The 23,322-nt window shown below is 46.0% G+C and overlaps 1 protein-coding gene across 18 annotated transcripts in view; it reads left to right on the forward strand.

Moving 5' to 3' along the window:
• Positions 1 to 23,322, forward strand: part of LDB3 (LIM domain binding 3) — a 152,043-nt gene that overhangs the window by 121,002 nt on the left and 7,719 nt on the right. For 13 of the 18 annotated variants that reach the window (XM_077930583.1, XM_077930582.1, XM_077930588.1 and 10 more), the window contains 5 exons: positions 4,503 to 4,673; positions 7,136 to 7,183; positions 9,548 to 9,687; positions 19,368 to 19,689; positions 22,886 to 23,066. In XM_077930583.1, coding sequence (XP_077786709.1) covers positions 4,503 to 4,673; positions 7,136 to 7,183; positions 9,548 to 9,687; positions 19,368 to 19,689; positions 22,886 to 23,066 — 862 coding nt within the window. The remainder of the gene's footprint in view (positions 1 to 4,502; positions 4,674 to 7,135; positions 7,184 to 9,547; positions 9,688 to 19,367; positions 19,690 to 22,885; positions 23,067 to 23,322) is intronic. The other 5 variants (XM_077930584.1, XM_028729271.2, XM_077930586.1 and 2 more) reach the window with 4 other exon arrangements.

Consider the following 23,322-nt stretch of genomic DNA (forward strand, 5'->3'; position numbering starts at 1 on the left):
GAGAAATATCAATTTATTGAATTAAATGATTTCCTAAATTGCTTGCCCATCCCTATTTAGTCAAGTTGTGATTTGTTTGAGTTCAAGCTTCTTGCTACTTGTGCTTTGGAGTAAATCCTACTAAAATTAGTGGGGCCTCCGAGAACACATTGAACTGAACTGTAAAGATTAAAAACATTTCCATATTAGTTTCCAAACTATGTTCATTTCCATCCAAGTTCCCATTCAATACAGAGCTTGCAACTTTTACCAGGTTTAGATTTTTACTTGAGAACTAGGTGCAAGTATACATTTGTGCATTTCCTAACAGAGAATAACCACAGATGTCCATCATGTGTTCTTTTGCAAGACCACACATGATGACTGGTCATTATTCTCCATATTACCAGTGTGTTCCCTACTTTGTGCTTAAAAGCTTCAGCGTGGGTTTTGTGTGTTTTAAACACAGTTTTTAAAAAAAAATTCACCATCTTAACGTGTGCTGGACTGTGCAATTCTGTATGAGAAGGCATCAAGCCTGCCGACAAGTTGTGTGTGTGTCTGTATTTTCACCTGTATGGCGCTGTCCTGGTATGTGTTGTATGTTAAGAAACTTGGATTTCCTCTGAAGTTCCCCTTCCAAATATGGGATTTAATAGAAGCTGGTGGAATAGGAAGAACAATCAAGAGGATTTGGCTGGTTCACACATTCATGTGCTTTATACTACGTCTCACTACTTGTTTCCGCAACACTCGATGGCTTGCAGTTGAAAGTGTGAATGGATTCCAACAAAAAGTAAGGAGAGCCCGCTGGATCAGTCCAGCATCCTGTTCTCACAGTGGCCAACCAGCTGCCTTTGGGAAACCCACAAGCAGAATCTGAGCCCAATAACACTCCACCCACCCCCCACCCCCACCATTTCAGGCTACTCATGTTCAGATGCATCACTGCCTCTACTGTGGACTATTGTGTTGGAAGGAAGGTTTTGTGGTTTTGAATGTTCACTCTGCATTTTAGCTCTGAAATTGTTCATTCACACACCTAGGTCATCCATTCATGTTGCCGTTATCACCACAATTGATGTGCATGTATGAATCAGCCAAACTACAGGTAGAAGCTAACATGAAAACATCCAATGGCCCGATGTAAGGTTTTGTTGTGCAACTGTCACATAATATGATAGTTGGCTGCTTTTGAAGGCCAGTACAAATGTTTGGGTCTGTTGTGAGGTATAAGATATTAATTTTTTGCACAGTGTTCTGTATAATATCTAATGGCTCATATGAATTCTGGTACATCAGTAATCATTCTAAAACCACATGAAGGGCTGTCAAAATAGCATTTTCACACTGTTTTATATATGTATGTTAATAACTTACTGATGATCCTGATATCGTTTTTCCAAGCTCAACAAGGTATAGAGTTTGAATTCTGTCCTGGGCTGTGGACAGAATTCCTTCCATGTGTGGGCACTTGGAATCCAGACAGAATCTACGAAACATCCGTGCCCTGCATCTCTAAAACTTTTGTTAAGAATGGCATGGTGTACATTTGACATAGAAATACTGGGTAGGAAACAGGGATTGTCCTTTGTGTGAAACAGGGAGAGACTTGGTAAATAACTTACTTGATTTTCCCCCCTGCAGCTTTTTTGGTTCACCTTCGCTGGAACACACTCCTGCAATTAATAGATAAAGTAATCATTTGATACAGCTAACTGGAATATATAGAAATGAAGTCAATGTATATGCACAGTCAGTTTATCCTTCATTCAGATAGTGTTGCAATCTCTAGGAATGGTATCTCAACACCTTTAAAACTCTTCAAGTCTCTTAAAACAAAACAAAAACCCAATTTTCCTCCCTTCTTCTCTTCCTCCTCCTATCTCTGTTCCCCCTCCTTTTTCTTCCAACTCCTCATTTTATTGTTTATTCCACCCCCCAATAGCCCTTCAAGACTAATCATTTTGGTTAAGTGCAACCAACTGCTCTAAACCAACTTAGTTTATCGTAATAGTTTGCCCTCATGATCATTTAACTATGACTTGGTTTGCATAAGTTTACTATCATCTAATGCTGATCAAGGAAGCTGGGATTTGTGGTCCCATAACATCTGGAGGGTCACAGGTTCCCCATCCCTGGTCGATGTGTTTACACACAACTGATGCCCGTGATATTCTTCCACCCAATTGTTTGGCATATCTACTTTTGTATTTTCCATGCAAACCAGTAAGATGGAACAGCAACTCCTGTTATTTAGGGGGGCACCCATAACATCTCTGAAGTAGAATATAATGTGTGGCACTTTAGAATAGTGGGGTTTTGGTGGGCAGAACAACTTAGAGGGGAGACAAACCCTGAAATATCTGTGAACAGGCAAAAATACACACTAGTGATTCAAACCAGAAAAGGTGGCATAAGATCCATCAGGATAGCTTTCAATGGAAAGATCAGTAATGGCAGACAAGGAAACCTGGCCATTGGCGAGGTTGTAGAGCTGGCAAACAGGCAGGATGAGCAAGTCAAGGGACCACTAATTGAATTTTTGTACCTTCAGAAAACCATGTTTCTGTCAAAGTTCAGGAGAACCTGCTCATATCTCCTCAGGTTCTCTCAGGGCTTAAACAATCATTAGAACACTGCGAAAGGAAATCCGTGGATCTGTTGTCGTAAATCCTGCTTATTAATGGCACTCCTGTAATCTAGATTGTGGGGAAGCGGTCAGATCCTGGCACAGGAATGTTTTTGCTGGTCATGAGCTGAACAAGGCCAGGTCCCAATGCCAACACAAGGGCACCAGATCGTTGATGTTGGAGTTTGATGTGCACCACAGCACTATGCAACCAGACTGTACGAACTGAATCAGGAAAATCACATGCTGAAGTTCTTGTTATGCTACACCATTTGGACTGCAGGTGGAGAATCACATTTGAATGCTCACCCACCCCCGTGTAACAATAAAACTCCCTGCATATAGAAAATGAGCATGTCAGGAGATGGCTGAGATAGAACCCTTCATAGTGCCATAACAGGGTCACGTAAGCAATGAGTGCAGTTCCACAAAGGGAGACCACCATGTGCGAACTCTGCCTCTTGAAGAGTGTTTGCTAGTGGAGGGAGTCTGCATAGTTTGTAAAGTTCTGTTGAGGGCAAGTGGGCTTCCGCTTTACACCACAGTGCTCATTCACACAATTCTCCATGTAATTATATTTGCACATTCATAACTATGTAGACTTAAGAAAGGTTCGTGTGAACTGTGAAATATATTCGGAGTCGAGAGTGGATTTCATGCTCTTTATTCAGCTCATAGTGGTGAGGAGGAATGTTCCCCCAAAGTATGTGCTTTATATACATTATTTACACAATGGGCTGCACGTGACTGGCTAATTCCGGGATTCTCCTGTAAGCCAATCAGGTTGTGGATTCACTTTCACCTGGAGCTGGATTGGGTGGCTCCTGCGGGCCAATCATACTGCTGCATTGTTCTAGGACCAATCAGACTGCTGCATTTTGGATCCTATTCAACTCAGTACATAACAAACTGGTTGATACATGTATGAAGCAGTAACCAATTCGGTGACAGCCCAAGTGGGGGAAAGGGTATTCAGGGAGATGTGTGGGGCCTATATCCACCTGGCAACACATGTATCTGACTGTGGTTGTATCGGAATTAGAAGCAGAGGTGAGGGAAGGAAGAGTTTTTGAATTTGCTCCAGCTCTAACCTATCTGTGCATATAGAAGTCCCCGCCCCCCCCCCCTTTGCACATGTTAGCTGCTTTCAACAGCTTGCTAAAGTTTTGCACTCCGTGTTTCCTCCCAAACAGGGGCGCCAACTATAGGGGGCAAAAGGGGCTTCAGCCCCCTCAATATTTTTGGACAGGGGGCTGAGCCCGCCCACCCACCCCCCAATATTGAGGGGGCTGCCACCCCCACCTCCAATGGGCAAGTGCTGGCTAACCAGGTGGGGGGCGCCGAGGGCAATTTTCACCCTCTGTGCTCCTTGCCACCGATGGGCTGGCCTGCTGGGTGGGGGTGGGACAGGTCACGTGACGCCTGGCCCCCTTAATGTGGGGGGCAGCAAGTCGGTGCCCCTGCTCCCAAGATCTTGTGTAGCCAGGCCTGCAAGGATGCAGAATTGGTGTTGGCCCCAGAAAACCCTTTTGGTGATCCTGTCCCTGATATCGTCTCTGCGTTTTTCCCAGCAAAGGTGGCTGCTGATCCGTCCCATGTGCACCGCCCAGTTCACACTAACCTTATTTTGCCCCCATGCTGAAATTCGGCTGTGGGACCCAGTCCAACGAGAACGCCAAATCATTTCGCCTCAGCTCTAACTGTGGCCAAAGCTTAACACTGTGTTAAGTCGTGCTTCAAAATTACCTGACAGTAATTTTGCTCACCTCGTTGTATGTATGTATGTACCTTTCGGGCCCGAGCAAAACAGGTCTTGGCTTTGTTAAAAGGAAAAAATGGCTTGCAGCTTTTAAAGACGCAACCTTGTTTTATCCCATTTAACTTTGATCAGTACCCCTGTTGAGCATGCGCCAGTGTCTACCAGCTGCGCCCCTTCTGCTGTGCCGCCTGCTTCAGCCAATCAGCCCTCTGCTGCCGCTCACAGTGCCGCTCATCAGATGACCCTGCCGTCAGCCGCGGCCACTTCCATGGTGCACGACTCCATCTCGTCTTCTTGCCAAAGGTAATACTTTGTGCCTGTTTGCTTCACCTGTTGGCTTAGATGTGTGTAGCATGGTTGGGAAGAGAATGAGGGGAGGAGTGGGGGAAGAGAGGAAGAAAACGGAGGATACTGGGGGGGAGATAACTATTTACCAAATTATCTGTAAGATTTATGAAGTGCTTAAATCAAAGTGCATTCTGAGCAGAGTACGTATTAAAACCTTGGTTGAAACACATTTAAAATCCACAAAACAGATTAAAAATATATACCCAGAACGATCATCAAAAAAAACACAGATAAAATCAGTAAAACCAAAACAGGTAACTAAAGTACCATATTTTTCGCTCTATAAGACGCACCAGACCATAAGACGCAGCTAGTTTTTGGAGGAGGAAAACAAGAAAAAAAATATTCTGAATCCCAGAAGCCAGAACAGCAAGAGGGATCGCTGTGCAGTGATCCCTCTTGCTGTTCTGGCTTCTGGGATAGCCACGTGAAGCCTCTTCAGGGCAGCAGGATGAAGGCTCCCCCTGCCCTGAAGAGGCTTCGCACGGCGAAGACAGAAGCCAGAACAGCAAGAGGGATCGCTGCGCAGCGATCCCTCTTACTGTTCTGGATTCTGGGATAGCTGCGCAGCCTGCATTTGTTCCATAAGATGCACACACATTTCCCCTTACTTTTTAGGAGGGGGGAAGTGTGTCTTATAGAGCAAAAAATACAGTATATGTATGTGTAGGACAGGCCTCGTTGGCTTGGAATAGACATTTCTGCGAGCAAGGAAAAATTATTTGAAAGCAATTCAGATCCAGAGCAACAAAACAAATCAGAGGGGCTTGAAATTCTCTTTCTCCCCAAGTTCAACAGATGCTGTGGGAAAACACAGAGCTGTTGAAAATAAGTGGGCACTGACCCATTAAGTAACCAGGACAGGAGATTTTTGTAAAAGTGGAATATAAGTGGAATAAACCCATTTGGGGGTTTAAAAAAAAAATATTTTGTAACTTCAGTGTTATCTGCTTCCAAGGCGGATAACTGAAATAACAGCAATTGGTGAGGTATGAGGGATATATTGCATGGCAGTTCCAGCAAGAAATTGTTAATTTAAAAGCAGTTGGTGCCTACGAGGATTGTGAATATGTATGTTTTCCCCTATAGCCCTGGCAAAGGAATAGTGCTCAGGTAGTGTTCACAGCAAACCTAAGAGAGAAGGGCTTGCATGAAGAAGGTCTCAGGTTCATTCCACAAGTGGGGTTTGACATGTCCCCTGTCTGAAACCCTGGAGAGCTGCTGCCAGTCAGTGAAACACCATTCCACACACAGAACTTCCCTTCCGGCCTTCTCTTCCACCTGCTGTATCAAGCAGGACTTCAGCTGGGTCTGGCCACAAACAGGGGGAAACAATGTACTCGCCAGGTGGGAGGTGCAGGAGAAGACCTGACCATGTTGCTTGGCCCGCCCCACATTCACCACAAGCACATTTTGAGTCTGGATGGAAAAGAAGCTGTCTCACGCCACACACCAAAGGCCGTGTGAACTACTTTCTAATAAAGTTCTCCTGTCCTGTTGATCTCACACCTGACATCTGGACCCTGCTCCCCTGTTGCACAGTAAGGGAACAGCCATGATACGTCCTGAGCCATAAGATTTAGATTCACAGACTTGGATTTCCAGCTGTTTTGGACTACACTTCCCATCATCCCTTGTCCTGCTAGCTAGGGATGATGGGAGTTGTAGTCCAAAAATAACTAGAGACCCAAGTTTGGGAAACACTGCATTCGAGTGTTTCAGAGAGCCAAATAATAGTGCTGTAGCAGCTAGGGCCTTTCTCTAGTTGAATCATTCATAATCATTCTAATCTTGACCCCACATGTTCTCTTTTTCCCTTGTAAGGTCAGGCATTCAGTCATAGTAACAAAGCAATACTTTTGTCTTCTGACATTTACTAAAAGATGATACTAAACAGCAGTGCTTTTTTCTGGGGGTACGCTGGGGTACGCATGCCCCTAAACATTTTGTGAATCTTTGTACTTTTGTCCATTTACTTTATTTTCCCCAATTTGAACTATAAAATGGTGATTTTCTTGAGTCAAAATGAGAGTGCCCCTAAACATATTTTTTTTGGGGGGGGGAGCACTGCTTAACAGTCCTGAAACAGAAAAATGAGAACACCCATGTGGGCTAATAATCAATTGGCTTTAAATGCAAGGCTTTAATGGACTTCCTGAGATTGAGTGTACTAAATAGGTTTTGACTCAGCATCAGTTAAACATACTCCTGTGGAAAGGGAATCATGAATTTAAGAAACTTTAATCTTTTTTTACAATATTGACATCCTTAACAAACCTTGTGTTTTTGTTTTTTTTTTAACCTGGAAACCATGCACAGTCAGACTTGCCCAGTTCTCTCAGATTATTCCAAATTTCGAACCTATTTTCCATTGCATTAAAAAAACACACACCAACTTTTGTCTTTTTTTTATTTAGCGTCAGTCACCAGTCTTCTACTTCCATCACCTGCCAGTCCAAAAAGAGGTATAAAGTGCGCCGCCTTTGTGCAGATGCTAATCAATTAGTGCGCTGCTTTCCGTTTGCCAGTTGATGGTTAGCAAAGCATTAATCTAAATAATTTTCTCATTCTCAGCAGTGGTTTTCCTTTTCTCTGACAACTAATCGTTTCCAACTGTACATGCTGTCTAAACCTGCTGCAATCTGCCGCAGATGCAATCACAGTTGCTTTCAGTGTTGCTGAGCTGTTCTTTGAAACTGTCACCAGTATCTAAACTGTTCTCTTCAAAAAAAAAACCACAGTCCCTCATCAACGTTTTAACTTTCTCCAGCAGAAATGCCAACTGATATCTTCCTACAGCTGACCTAACTTTGCTAAAAAAAACCTTTTATATTAATGAAGCAGCGGGCTTTTCTCTCTCTCTCTCTTTCAGGAGCCTCTTCATCACTGCAAATTCTAACCCGCATTCCTATTTTGGCTGTATTGCTGGATGTTATCTTTTTTATTATATGAATTATGATGCTGGGAGTTTTTGTCTTTGTATAACACTGTTTTTCTCCCTTTTTAATTTTCTGGTGGAAATGTACATCTCCTATATAAACAGTACAGTCGTACCTTGGAAGTCAAACGGAATCCATTCTGGAAGACTGTTTGACTTCCAAAACGTTTGAAAACCAAAGTGCGGCTTCTGATTGGCTGCAGGAAGCCATGGAAGCCCAGTCAGACATTTGGCTTTGAAAAGTAGTTTGCAAACTGGAAGAGTCACTTCCGGGTTTGCGACATTCGGGAGCCAAAACGTTTGGGAACTAAGCTGTTTGACTTCCAAGGTACGACTGTACACTGTGACCTAATTTATTACACTAAAAAAATAATAATTTAAAATTACACTATGTAATTAAGCAATATATGACACCCTTACAGCTAGACGGCTCTGAGGGTGGTTTAAAAAAAAATGAGCCTGTTTACCTGTGTAGAGGTTTGGTTGTGTAACAAACTGCCCTTTTGACCCCTGTCTGGACAACTAAATGGCCCTGTCAGTGACTACAGAAGTTGCCCACCTTTATTTTATACTAAGTGCAATACCTTGTTAGTTATTGATCTGAAGTCTGCCAGGTACTGCTTCTGATCCAGTTGCCACCCCACCCCCATCCCCGGTGCAAAAAGAGAGGATAGCCTCTAGGTCTCTTGGTCAGAAACATCCTTTACTTCCACTCTGAAAGGGAGCCTGCCAATGTCTTCAATCTGAGCAAAGTGCAACTGCAGCAGGATGTAGCCTGACATTCCCTGCCCAAACTACTGGAGTGGGGTGCAGCCTAAATGGCCTCTGTCCGCTATACCTGAAGGAGCATCTCCACCCCCATCATTCAGTCCGGACACTGAGGTCCAGCACCGAGGGCCTTCTGGCGGTTCCCTCACTGCGAGAAGTGAAGTTATACAGGGAACCAGGCAGAGGGCCTTCTCAGTAGTGGCACCTGCCCTGTGGAATGCCCTCCCATCAGATGCCAAGGAAATAAACAACTATCTGACATTTAAAAGACATCTGAAGGCAGCCCTGTATAGGGAAGTTTGTAATGTTTGATGCTTTATCATGCTTTTAATATTCTGTTGGGAGCCTCCCAGAGCAGCTGGGGAAACCCAGCCAGATGGGTAGGGTACTAACAACAACATCAACAACAATTCGACACCAGGAAGGAGATGGCTACTCTAGATCTTCCTTGGTGGCTTCACTGTTCCCACTGAAATGAGTTCAGTTGAAATGGCTCCCCCCCAATCCACTTTAAGAAACTCTCTTGTAACTACTTTAAATCACCGTCTCCCATGTGCACCATACGTGAGATTCCCAAGTCAGTGAACTGGCAAGAACAGTCACAAGGCAAGCTCAGTTGGTAGAGCATGAGACTCTCAATGTCAGGGTCATGGGTTTGAGCCCCACATTGGGCAAAAGATTCCTGCATTGCAGGGGTTGGACTAGATGACCGTTTGGGTCCCTTCCATGATTCTATGAAATGCACCCCACCTTTACCCATCTTCCCTGGAATCTGAAGCAATGGACCATTTTCCCCATTGAAATCTCACCTTTTTCTATGGGGCTAGCCATATTTAGCAGCCCTAAGAGTTCTCCGATGTAATGTTTTGCAGATGTGCTAAGAGCAACCTAATGCCTCTCCTTTATTAAATATGTTTTCAACCCAGTCTTTTAAAACAGCAGCATTAGAAGTACATGCTGGCTGTACTGAATTTTAAGGTAACAATCTCTCCATCCTTGCCTCTGGAACTTTCTGGTAGGCTCTCACAACATTCTATGGAAGCCACCATTCAACAGATGCTTCATCAGTCTTAATCCTGTGTTATATATGCATGAACTGCTCACAGCTTTGCTTTGGTTTTAGAGGCCCAGGCCAATCTTACACATCAGCTCCAGCTTCCCACAGCCCTGCTCCTTACCCAGGCTACAGCGAAGCCCCGGCTCCTGCCTCAAAGCCCAGAGTTGTCACCACTGCCAGCATCAGGCCTTCAGTCTATCAGCCAGGTAAGGAGACTTCGGACTGCTAACGCAAGGGGCTGCCTTTTGCTACATCAGATACTACAGAGCAGTGTTTCCCAAACTTGGGTCTCCAGCTGTTTTTGGACTACAACTCCCTTCATTCCTAGCTAACAGGACCAGTGGTCAGGGATGATGGGAATTGTAGTCTAAAACCAACTAGAGACCCAAATTTGAGAAACACTGGTAGAGAGCATGCTTAGAAGGCATTATCGACATAGTGAGTCAGGTACTTGACTGGTCCACAACTCACATTTTCTGTCATTTTTGTTTACTATGTCTATCTGCTGCCTTTCTACCGATGCAGCCAAGGTCATTTACAGTTTTAAATAATGGCAAATAAGCATGGTATAAAAGTGGGGGCGGGGGAGGAATGAGGAAAATAAGAACATTCAGTACAAATTCATACAACATGTTTCAAAACTGGGGAAATGACCAGGTTTACTGAGGCAGACAGTTCTGGGAAGGAGGAGCCAAATGGCAATTGGTCTGAGCCAAGCCAATGGAATGGGCCTTGTTTTTGGCTCTCCTTTGGAAGCAGACAGGTGAATTTGTTTTGTTTTTTTATTAAGTATTTTGCATTCCCATTTTCAGTGCTATTTTTCTAGAAAAAGAGGTGCCAGAACTCCTTTTGGATGAAGGGTGGTATACCAATGTAATACATCATCATCATTATTATCATTATTATTATTTGATTATCAGGAGCTCAGAAAGAACAGCCAGGGAATTTTGCTCTTGCCTTGCCTTGCCCTGTTGACAGGGTTGGGAGGAGGTTCTTCACATCCTGGGTGTCTTGCCCATATCCCTCTAGTCCAGCCTTGCTCAACCTTGGGTCCCCAGATGTTGTTGGACTACAACTCCCATCATTCCTAGCCAGCATGACCAGTGGTCAGGGATGATGGGAGTTGTAGTTCAAGAACATCTGGGGACCCAAGGTTGCCTAGTCCTTCACTCCCCCCCCCTCCCATTTTTGTGCCTACAGGACATCCGTTCCACTAATAGAGACAGCCAGTGATTAGAGTGTTGGACTGTGAGGAGACCCAGGTTCAACTCCCACTCCACCACAATGCAAACTGTGCAAACATGGGCCAGTCACGTTCTAGTAGTATATGGTTACCAGATTTTTTTCAATGAATCCGGGGACCCTTTTTTGTTTTTGTTTTTGTTTTTTTGAAGCTGAGTAGCAACAGGGAGTCAGTGGTGTTGGATGGTAAGGCAAAAGACCCTGGGCCCAAGCACACATGCATATTGTATAAAGATGCAAAGCCCTTCTTTCGCACCCTGTGAAACATAAATGCGCAGAGTTTTATTAAAAACTGGGCAACAGTGCGCCGCCTGCCCGTCACTCCTGAGCCTTCCCCGATCCCCTTCCCCCTTTGTTTTGACAGATCAGGAGAGTCACGGGCAGGCGACCATTGCCCAGGAGAGGCCAGCCTGGTAGTGCAAATCTGTCCCCGGCCAAATTCTGTCCCCGGAATGTCCCTAGGAAACATGGCAGTGGCAGCCTCAGCAGCCCGGAGCCAGCCTGGTAGCGCAGTTGGCTCTGGCTGGCTTCAGGAGCTGCTTGCTGCCGTAGTGCAGGGGAAATGGCGGGTGCCACGGCAGCGAGCAGCTCCTGAAGCCAGCCAGAGCCAACTGCGCTACCAGGCTGGCTCCGGGCTGCTGAGGCTGCCACTGCCATGTTTCCCGGTGACAGATTTGCAAATCTGGGGACATTCCGAGGACGGAATTTGTCCGGGGACAGATTTGCAAATCCAGGGACTGGATCCGGGAACCGGGGACGTCTGGTAACCCTATAGTAGTATAACCTACTTCACATGGTCATGGTGAGGATAAAATGGGGAAGGGGAGAACTGTGAAGGCCACCTTGAGCTCCTTGAAAGGAAGAGGGGGGACATGAAAATAACATAAAAATAGCAGCTTTACAGGCAACAGCTGAAAATCTGCCTTGAAATATAAATGCTCTTATGCTTCACTTCAAATGATTGCTGTGGCTCCTTGGTGGTATCGAATTGCCAGTAAGAATTCTTACATAGCTTAGCAATCGTTTGATGTCCTTTGGTTTACTTTAAAATAAAACAAGACACCCTCAGCATGCTTTTGGGAACCTAATCGCTTTTTCAGAAATCTGTCGTAGGATTGCAGGTTGCCGTTTCCGAATCCAGTCACAAGGTGGCAGGATGCCCTAGTTCTTTTCCTAGTTTTGGTAGAATGCTGAGCAATCTACAGACTGACTGCTGTTTCAACTCCCAGGCAGCAGGACTGGAGCAGATTCAGATGTCAGGAGTGGGCCTGACATGCTGTCAGAAAGAGGTGACAGTCCCTTTCAGCCCTTTCCCTGGAGGTGGGTCGCTGTCAGGAAAGACAAGCAACTCCACTGTACTGCAAGCAGCTTCTTGGAAGAATTTGAGAAGCTGCTTGCAATACAGTGTGAGAAGCTGCCAGGAAAAGGAAGGGAGGATCCCATAAGCCTTTGCACTTGTCTGAACGGGCTCCGGTTGCAGATGTGCAGGCGGTCTCGTTCAGTGGGTAGCTATGTGTATTTCTGGCCAGGCTGAAATTGATACTTAAAACAAAAATAACTCTGGAGTCATTTTGAAATGAGCTTGTGATCCCCCTCCCCCTTATTGTCTGTCTTGTTAATAGCATACACTCCAACATTTCTGAAGAAGAAATTGTGGGGGGGACACACCCCGACTCGTCCTTTGCCACCGCACCGCTCGCATCCTTGCACCCCCCAAAATCCACTGCCAAAGCTTACCCACCCACTGCCTTGCCAACTCAAGTGTGTGCATGTCCCGCCACTGCACAGCACCCCACACTGCCGCACACCTGCCACTGTGGCCACAAACACATGAGGAGGGCCACAGCGGCGTACTTCTGGAAGTGGCGCTGTATTTCAGGAAGCAACGGCCCTCCTTGGCCGTGTGTGCCAGCCGGCAGCGGCAAAGTGTGGAACCAAAACACATGCATTTTGGTTCCGCACTCTTTTGGTCCCCCTTGGCTGAAATGGTAGGACACTCTGGGATTGAATCAGAAGCGAGGGTGGCTTCTGTAATTCCAGGATGTACCTGTAAAAATGGGACAGTTGGAGGGCCTGTAACAAGAGAGTTAGAATTTTAGTGTTTTAGCAGTTACATTTAACTTACTGTGTTTTTATTGTTGTTAATATGCCGTGCTTTAACCTGCCTTAGGGTTGTGAATCAAAAGAGGGTGCGCTAGAAACTGAAATAATAATAATAATAATAATAATAATAATAATAATAATAATAATAGGATAGGATAGGATAGGATGAACCTCACTTAAGGCCCTAGGTGGGGATCATATTTTAAAGTGTTCTCTTACCTATTTATTTTTAAAACCTCATTGAAAGCAGAAAGCTAGGACAATCGGGATCATGTTGGGCTACAACCTTTCTCGCTTACTTGCTAGCTTTTTATTTATCGGGTATTTTTCCTTACAAGGGGGAGCATTAAAAACGGCATTCCCTCACCTGCAGCCTAAATATAATCCGTTCCAGCCATCCTGTCACATGTATAAACCAAACTGACTTCTCTGCATGGGGGGCAATTTTGACATGAGGGCACTTGAAATTAAGCAGCTCTGCACCAACACCACCTCTCATGGGCAGTCTGAGACGCTGCCGTTACATGCAAGGGGGCAGTACCATCCAAGTACCCCCATGTCTGAAATGCTTTGAAGTGAGAGAAATTGAAAGTGAATTAGATATGTAAAAAAAGAAAAGAAAAACCACCCATCCTGTTTTGCAGTTCTCAGCAAACTTACCTGGGAGTGGATAAAAGGAAAGGAAAATATTTAAGCCAAAAAATCCACTTACCTGTGAGTAAGTCCTACTGAACACAGTTGGCTTACTTCTGACTAAACTTGCTGAGGGATGCACTGTATAATCAGAATGTAGGAGATCCTTCTTCAAGGATAGATGATAGATAGATAGAGATAGATAGATGATAGATAGATGATAGATAGATGATAGATAGATATAGATGATAGATGATAGATAGATAGATAGATAGATAGATAGATAGATAGATAGATTAGATAGATGATAGATAGATAGAGATGATAGATAGATGATAGATGATAGATAGATAGATGATAGATAGATAGATAGATAGATAGATAGATAGATAGATAGATAGATGATAGATAGATAGATAGATAGATAGATAGATAGATAGATGATAGATAGATATAGATATAGATATAGAGATAGATAGATAGATAGATAGATAGATAGATAGATAGATAGATGATAGATAGATAGATAGATAGATATAGATGCAGCTAATGTGGAATGGATCTAACTCTAAAGGAAGCTTTGCTATGCAAGAGCACTTCATACAGGAATGTGTTCCTTACAGGTCCTTGTGTAGCAAAGTTTAGGCTGCTGGGCCTTGGAATGCTCAGAGAACAAAGGCATTTGTCATAGTCAATAGCAACACTATTCTCCAAGTTAAAACATTAACCAGAAACCAGGAGCTTCTGCACGGAATCTGGCAGTCTGCTCCACAATGTGATGGTTTGTCAAGGCTGAGCCAGTGGCGGCAGTCAGAGGTGAACCAATGAATACAAAAAAGCACACATGAGCAAGGAAGAGCTCGTAGCGCAGGCAAGAGGCCAGCTGACCCAGGAAGCCTTTCATAACACTTTTGGTTTAATGTCCAGCATGAGCGGGTGGGGCTAGTTTGGAGTTTGAAAATACACCACATAAAATGCATTAGTTGGGGTTGCCATATTTGGAAGAGCAAAAAAAGAGGACCCATTTGCCGACTTCTACTTTAAACTGTTGATCACTAAGACAACTCTCATTTTAGATACCTGTGAAAACTTCCAGGACGTGTCCTGAAAAAAGAGGACAGGTGGCAACCCTTTTCTTAGGATGTGGATAGGTGTGATGAGGCCATCTCTTCTCCCCCTCGCATTACTCAGATGACCAAAGTTTGTCAAGGCTAGGCCTGAAAGTTGAGCTCTCTCTCTCCCACACTAGGAGTGCCGTTTAGATAGTCCCACCCCTCACCCCATTTAAAATACATTGATTTTTTTAAAAGACTTTAAATATATCTGTGTGCACATTCTCATACCCTCCAACATTTCTCTGATGAAAATAGGGACGTTCTCTTCCATCATAATAATAATAATTTTTATAAATTTATATCCCGCCCATCTGACTGGGTTGCCCCGGCCACTCTGGGAGGCTTCCAACATATATAAAAACATAATAAAACATTAAACATTTCTTTTTTTAAAAAAAAAAACCCTTCCCTATACAGGGCTGCGTTCAGGTGTCTTCTAAAGGTTGTACAGTGGTACCTCGGGTTAAGTATTTAATTCGTTCCGGAGGTCCGTTCTTAACCTGAAACTGTTGTTAACCTGAAGCGCCACTTTAGCTAATGGGGCCTCCTGTTGCCGCCATGCCGTCGGAGCACGATTTCTGTTCTCATCCTGAAGCAAAGTTCTTAACCTGAAGCACTATTTCTGGGTTAGCAGAGTCTGTAACCTGAAGCGTAAGTAACCTGAAGCGTATGTAACCCGAGGTACCACTGTATAGTTACTTATCTCCTTGACTTGGGGGTCGCATAACTCCATAGCCTCCAGCATATCTCCAGTGAAAACAGGGCCGTCCTAAGGAAAAGCGGGATATTCCAGGATCAAATCAGAAAGCAGGATGGCTTCTGTAAATCCAGGACTGTCCCTGGAAATAGGTGCGCTTGGAGGGCCTGCATTTTACTTTCAAAGTACATTCTTTCCCTCAGAGAATTCTGGGCTTCATAGTTTATTTAAGTGTTGATAGGAAATGTAATTGTGAAAAGTAAACTCCAGTGCCCAGAATCTGAGGGAAATAATGTGTTTCAAATGAGCTCTAAAGGCATAGCATGTACACAGGCCAAGGGAGAACCTTCACACACACACACACACACACACACACACACACACACACACACACACTGCATGCCCGTAGAGCTGTTTTCACAGGATCCAGAACCCTGATTTTCTTTTTCAGGGTTTGTGGTTGTGGAACGGGAACCCTTTGTGTGCACACCTCTGAAATGAACACACTTGGCGGGAGAGCAGGGGCTGCTGCCATGATCTCGCTCCTCCCTCCACCCCCGATGTTGAATGTGTGATAGGGGATCCACACTGTGGTGTATATATAAATGACACAATGAGATAGAGGTATGATTTCATGTTCAAATGAGTGAGCACTGATTCTTGGAGGTGATGGCAGTGAGGGAGGGAGGGAGGGGGAACCAGGAACGCTACCAACTCAAGAAAATCACATTGTTTAATTACAGAGCGTGGAGGTGGGAGGCTTTTGAACTTGGCAATTAGAGATGAAATATCGCCCTCTAATTTTTACTGACTTAATAAATACCATGAGACAGAAATAGCAGGGCCCTGGGGCTTAGGGTGATTGTGATGGGGGGCAGGCGGGCAGGGGGTTTGATTCAGATATCTTTAAACTCTGTTTACCTTTACCGCATGAAAAAGATGAAGCCTGGAGCTAAGGTGGAGGGTGCCTGCTTGCGAAGCAGGGATATTTGTAGTTGCTGCTGGGGAAATGGGGAGGGGAAACCAAACAGAAGGGGGTTTTGGTTTTTAAAATATGGGCGAGAAGGAAGAACAGAGCGTGAGACAAGATTTTATTGGGTGCCTGTCAAGAATGCTTATCTAAAACAAGCTTGTTATTGACAGAGCAAGAATCAGACTTGGCACATGTACACACCGTGCCTTTAATGCACATACAAAACACACGGTTTCCCTCAAAGAATTCTGGGCATTGTAGTTTACTCCCCCCCCCTCCACACACAGTTACAGCTCCCAGAAGCAATTAACAAACTGCAGTGCCCAGAATTCTCTGAGGAAAAGAACGTTTTCCGAATGTACTTGAAAGCTGTCTACACACTATACCTTTAGCTCTCAAGTTAAGAAACATGCTGTGTGTTGTTGATACCACTGACTGCATTAGAATTCGGCAGTCTTTTTTCTCTCTCTCTCTTAAGGGCTGTGTTCCCTCTGGGCTATTCCATTGGGAGGGGTGCAGTCCTGAGCAGTGAGCAATGCTGTAGCAAAAAGTGGCCATTGTCATCTTTCCTTCTTTCCTTCCTCTTTCTCCTTCTTTCACTTACTCACACATTCACACTCTTCTCCCTCCTAATAAAACCCCTATTCTGTCTCCCTCTCTCTCACACACACAAGCCCTTCTCTTTTCTTTTTCTTTTTCCTCTCTCCTCCCTGCCTGCTACACCCCTTCTCCCTCCCCACCCCAGCTCAGCAGGCTGCCACAGAAGAGGACAGGTGGCTCTTGCCCAGAGGTCCAAGCTGATCATCAGAAGGCAGCTTTTGAAATCAAGCCTGGTTAGATGGTGTTAGAGAAGGATTAGACACATTCTCTCAAAGCATAGGTCCATCTCAACAGCTATTACCCATGACAGTGAAATAGAACTTCCATGTTCAGGGGCAGCCTACCAGGTGCCACGGACACCAACAGCGAAGAGCTGTCGCTGCCCTGCCTTGTGAGCTTCCCAGGGGCCACTGGGCGGCTGCATTTGGAAACAATGACCCCAACCAGCATCTCCCGCCTGAAGTGGGGCAGTCCAGTAAGAAACAACATCACAGGCATCTGCTGATCCTATAGCTGAGCTCTCTTGATTTGCACAGCCAGGAGTGAGTTGTCAGAACACAACTGAACTGCTGTGGCCGTAGTTCAGTGCACCCCATAAAAGCACATGCCTATCTGGCAAGAGTGCAAGGAGAATGAAAGCATGGCTAACCAATAGCTGGGGGAAGGGTTCATTCATAGAATGTCTGCGCCAGGTAAGGCTGGCAGAGTCCCTTGTCCAAAACCCTTCAGGGCCTCTGCTAGTTCCCATAGTTGCAGATGGATCCAAGGGCTGACTCGGTTTAAGGCAGCTTCCTATGTTTTTATGGAGTGGAAGGGAGGAAGAGATCCTGATTCCTTGGTGCCTGCAAAGGGTTAATTGCTGCTGCCTATTTTACGCCCTGGGCATTACAGCTGTTTGTGAATGGAGGCATTATACCTAAGGCGGGAGCATAATATTAGAGCCCAGCACAATGGGGGCATTCTCAAAAGGCAGCTGGATTTCAGGAGGGACCCTATGGATCAGTGTGCATGGATGTATGGATGTATGTAGGAGGGAGGGAGGGAGGGGAGAGGTCAGGAAGCCACCAAACAATACCGCAGCTGTGCATCAAGAAGTACTAGGGAATTTAGCTGTGGCCAGCAGATCAGATCAAGCTCACACTTTGGAAAAGTGAGCAGTCTTGGAAGGGAACCAGCAACAAATGGGGGGAGGGGGAGCAGGGAGGTCGGGTTGGAGGCAGCGCATTTCAGGAAGAAAGGCAAGCCCCAACGCTTTTAATAGAAGTAGAGAGGGACGTTCAGGGGAGGGGGTAAGAGTCAGGAAACAGCGTTATGATGGAGACAAAAATACTTTCCATTTCTGGGTGGGGGGGGAATGGGGAGTCCCTGCAGCTGTCCTCCATTCAAAAGAACTATGCAGTGCAATGCATGAGAACTGAGTTGCAAGCCTGTCTTTCTGGGGAATTTGCCCAGACACGTTTCTTTCTGGAGGAAGAAAAAAGTTGCTGTTTTGTTGGTTGCACAGGAACACAAAGCTTCTGCCCAGCTGAGAGGAATCAAATTGGATTAAAGCTGCTGGCACCAAGTGGGGGGAGACAGGGGAGACTGCTGCCCCCCCAAAAAAACCCAGTAACAATAAATACAAATCAATACAAATCTGAGGTTCTGCCCCCCTAACAAAAGCCTGCCCCCCCAACAAAAAGCCTGGCTATGCCCATGTCTGGCACCCTTTTTCAATTACAGTTGGCCAAGGTGTTGTTTTTTGTGTGTTTTCTACAGTGCTGGCTGGCACCTATTGGAACTGGTTGGGTGGAAGACAGGGAGACCACCAGTAGGTGGCGCCAGAGCCAATGCCAGGCAGATCCAAGCTTTTGCCCCCATCCTCCTCCCTACCTAGTTATATAATGACAACATTGAGAGTTGAGGAGGAGGAGGAAGCAAAACAGCCAATGCCATACTCTAGACTGGATATAAATAAGGAGCCAGGAAGGCAGGGGCTGACTGAGGTTCCGCCTTCACTCTAACCAGTCTCCAACGAGACTGCGCACACATTTGCCCACCTACCTGAATTAAGCCCCCTTGAAACAGTGGGTCTTAACTTCTGACTGCACCATAGGCCACCACAACCCAAGGACTTTCCATATTTTGCTGCAGTGGATAAGAAAAGTCCTTCAGGTTTTGCATAAATATCAGTCGCATGCTGCCTTTATCCAAATGCACTGGATATATTTACTCCCTCCATCCTCCCTGAATAAAACCTTGCTGCTGCTGCTGCTGCTGCTGCAATGTTACTGTAGGTGACCTTGATAATCATGGCCAAACCGAGACTCGGCAGTGGCTTTTATCGTTGATTTGGCTCCAGAGACAGGGGCTTATCTGATATCCTTGGATCAGCTGCACAGCACTTGATTTGTGATAATGGGCTGGGCGGCAGTTGAGGTCACCTGAGGCCGTTGTGGCTTGAAGGAGGTTCTGGTCAATACTGCGGCTTGCAATAGCGAAAATAAAGGCAGCTGGGTGAACACTGTTTCCTTTCCTTAACAGCAGCTCCGGCGCCAGCCCCAGTGCCTGTACACACCCAAGCTCCAAGCCAAGCGGAGCCTTCAAGCCGTCCTCCCTGGATCACGGACGACTCCTTCTCCCAGAAGTTTGCTCCGGGGAAAAGCACCACCACTGTCACCAAGCATATCCTGCCACGGGGGGCTCCGGTGCCACCCCCGCCAGCCTCGGCCCCCACGTACCCGCCTCCTTCCATCCCGGCCTCTTCCCAGGCTCCAGCAGTTGCCCGGGGAACAATTCAAAGGGCTGAGCGCTTCCCAGCCAGCAGCCGGACTCCGCTGTGCGGACACTGTAATAGCATCATCAGGTATGCCAGTGGGACTCTTCTGAGGGAGGGGGAATGGGAAAGCATCACATCGCAGAGCAATTTAGACCAGTGGGCCAGGATTCCTGTGAGGTTGAGCAGGGCTTTGGCCCTTAAGAAAGGAGGAAAGATGTGTTGCTGCTGCTGCTGCTGCTGCTGCTGCGACACTGCTATTTCTCCCTGGACTCACAAACTAGGCCTTGGCTACATGCAGCCAGCACAAGCTTTGTGGAAGGCTGACTTAAGGAAGAGCTAAAATACTTCTCGAACACACAGTCATGTAGAGATACGAAGATGGAGCCGGTGTGGCAGCTACAATCTGTAGTGGAAGGACTCCGGAAGACAGTACAGTCATACCTCGGAAGTCAAACGCCTTGTGAGTCAGACTTTTGGCTCCCAAACGCCGCAAACCCGGAAGTGAGTGTTCCGGTTTGCGGACGTTTTTTGAAACCTGAACGTCCTACGTGCAGGGGCTTCCTGCAGCCAATCGGAAGCCGCGCCTTGGTTTCTGAACATTTTGGAAGTCAAACGGACTTCTGGAACGGATTCCGCTCGACTTCCAAGGTACGACTGTATAAAGCTAGCTTTCCCTCCCTGATGAGCAGCAAAACTGGGGTGCACTGAAGGATGAAGAAGGAAAGCAGCTTTGAAAAGGACTTTTGAACAAGGATCTCTGCTTCAGCAAGCAGGACCCTGGAGGAGCAGAAACAGAGGGCTCCTCCACACTTCCTCCCCCCCCCCCGGAAAACCCGCTATTTACTGCTGAATTGGAGCAAGCATCAATCAGAGTGATGTCTGCTCCGATTTAGCACTAAATAGGAGGTTTCCATGGGGATAGCGGTGGGGCATAGGCAAAACTGCTTGGACCCATGCCTAGAAAGTACGACACAAGCAGAAAACCGCTCAGGCACATGCTTTATAGGCAGGGGACAAGGGGGCGTGTGGACAAGCCCCGAAGGAGAGCCCTGAAAAGGACTTCTGAACCCTTAGCAGCAAGCAGGGACCAAGAGGTGCAAAAACCAGAGGCAGGGAAGGCAAAGTGGGGGAAGATGATGGAGTCAGACCCTGGATTCTGGCTGGCAGCAGGAGGGATTTTCAGCAGCAAAGTGACCCAGCAGCAAGAGTGGTACCACACAAAGGAAACTGGGAGTGGTCTTAGAAGTCCAGTTTTTTGACCTTTTGGGGGGAGGTGTCCTTCCTTCCTAGACAGCCTTTAATTTCCTATGCCTCTTTTCACTCTGCATTTATGGTCAGGATGCTCCCCACCCTGATAAGATTGTCTTCTGCAGAGGCAATTGGTGTTAGTCACTCTGATAAATTTTGGCCTTGGGGCACACTGTTGCAATGGGATTTTGATTGGATTTTGCCCAAAGCTAAGCTCTATGCACAAGGCAGGCAACATCTTCTCTGTTAAGGTGATCCATGGAATTGATCACCTTTCTCATGCTGCTGCTGCTGCTGCTGCTGCTGCTAGTCTCCTTACCTTGCAAAGGAGACCACGCTGAAGCCATTGAAATAATAATAATAATTCGTATAGGCCATGGATAGGCAAACTAAGGCCCGGGGGCCGGATCTGGCCAAATCACCTTCTAAATCCGGCCCGCAGATGGTCCAGGAATCAGCGTGTAGAATGTGTCCTTTTATTTAAAATGTATCTCTGGGTTATTTGTGGGACATAGGAATTTGTTCTTCCCCCCCTCCCCCCCTCCCCCCCAATATAGTCCACCACACACACACCCAAGGTCTGAGGGACAGTGGGCCGGCCCCCTGCTAAAAAAGTTTGCTGACCCCTGGTATAGGCCATACTGGAGTAGAATTTCTCCCAGGCTTTTGTATCTAGCAGCCTGCCAGCATGGTAGAGAACCAAACAATTATTATTAGCGCTTTTGGGAAATAAGACTATCTATGCATTGTCTATACTCAGTAGGAATATATCACCATCTGCCCTGTTCTTATGTGCTCTTCAGAGCTGGTATGCATTCAAAACTAGGTACTTATATGCACTTAAGAATCACTAACGACAGTGGAAGCATATGCAGGGCACTTGAATTATGTCGCAAGGTGTCATTTCTACTTATCTGGTTGAGAGTACAAACTGTTCTTATCCAAGGCTGAATATAAAGAAACAGCATATTTAATTATGCCTACTTTATCTAATTCTCCTGATAGCAACACTAGGTCAGCGTCATTCAGATTTTTCAGCTTGGGGCATTTCTATGTTACAGATTTGAACTTAGAAGTGATCCCTTCTTTGCAATGGCTTTTATGAATCGTAGTTTGGGAGAGATGTTTGCAATATTTTAACAGACAATTCTGAGCAAAGGCTGTTGTGGTGCCTTAGGGTTTTCCTGCTCCAAGTATCTAGCGTGAAACTGCCATGCGTTCACTCACTTTTTAAGGGGCATCTACATGGCACCATCGCCGACATGAGTGGCACTGTGGATTAAACCACAGAGCCTAGGACTTGCCAATCAGAAGGTCAGCGGTTCGAATCCCTGCGACGGGGTGAGCTCCCATTGCTCGGTCCCTGCTCTTGCCCACCTAGCAGTTCGAAAGCACACCAGTGCAAGTAGATAAATAGGTACCGCTCCGGAGGGAAGGTTTCCGTGCACTGCTCTGGTTCTCCAGAAGCAGCTTAGTCATGCTGGCCACATGACCCGGAAGCTGTACGCCGGCTCCCTCAGCCAATAAAGCGAGATGAGCACTGCAACCCCAGAGTCGGTCACGACTGGACCTAATGGTCAGGGGTCCCTTTACCTTTACCTGCATGGCACCATCACCCAGTCATTGTCGTCCTGCGTTTTCCCTGTGGTTCTTCTGTCTTTTCTTAGGTTGCAGGAAGTCTGATTTTTTCAAGAGAATGGAAAAGTAGTGCAATCTCCATGTGTGTAGATGCTCTTCCTTCCGTTGGTGCCCCTAGAGCCAGACCACCAAACAGAAGTCTTGTGCTTTGCTGAAACTTATGCCATAATAAATATATTAGCCTTTAAGGTGCAACAAGACTCTTTTTGTTGCAACAGACTGACACAACTTCCCCTCTGGGAGGCGGTTTTTCAGGACCCCCATCAAACCGTCATTTCCCAGGATTCAGTGGGGAAAGCCAGAGCAAATAAAATGATAGAAAGGCAATGCAAGGTTGTTATATAGATCTGTCCTTCGCATTTGCAACCTTTGAATGTTTCTGTCCTGCGATTTACAGGGGTCCTTTCCTGGTAGCCATGGGTCGTTCTTGGCATCCTGAGGAATTTTACTGCGCATACTGCAAGGCATCCCTGGCTGACGTCGGCTTTGTTGAGGAGCAGAACAGTGTGTACTGTGAGCGTTGCTATGAGCAATTCTTTGCCCCTACCTGTGCCAGATGCCACACCAAGATCATGGGGGTAAGTCTGCAAGCAAGCACAGCCAAATGCCAGCAGAATACATGTGGCAGAGTTCTGGCAGAGTTAGGCCCACAAAGTAGCAATCAAAAAGTATGAATTGTGACCTTGCCAGCACCAGAGGTCAGGCAGTTTCTGGGCCTGTCAACCTGAGGGTGCTGTCTTGGCTTCCATTTGGTTCAGTTTCTGATCAGGTTGTAAGTAGCACAGGCTGCCCATGACTGATAGGTTTTTCTTTAAGCCAGTAAGCAAACATGCC

This window comes from Podarcis muralis, chromosome 6, assembly GCF_964188315.1.
Source record: "Podarcis muralis chromosome 6, rPodMur119.hap1.1, whole genome shotgun sequence".
Taxonomy (NCBI): Eukaryota; Metazoa; Chordata; class Lepidosauria; order Squamata; family Lacertidae; genus Podarcis; species Podarcis muralis.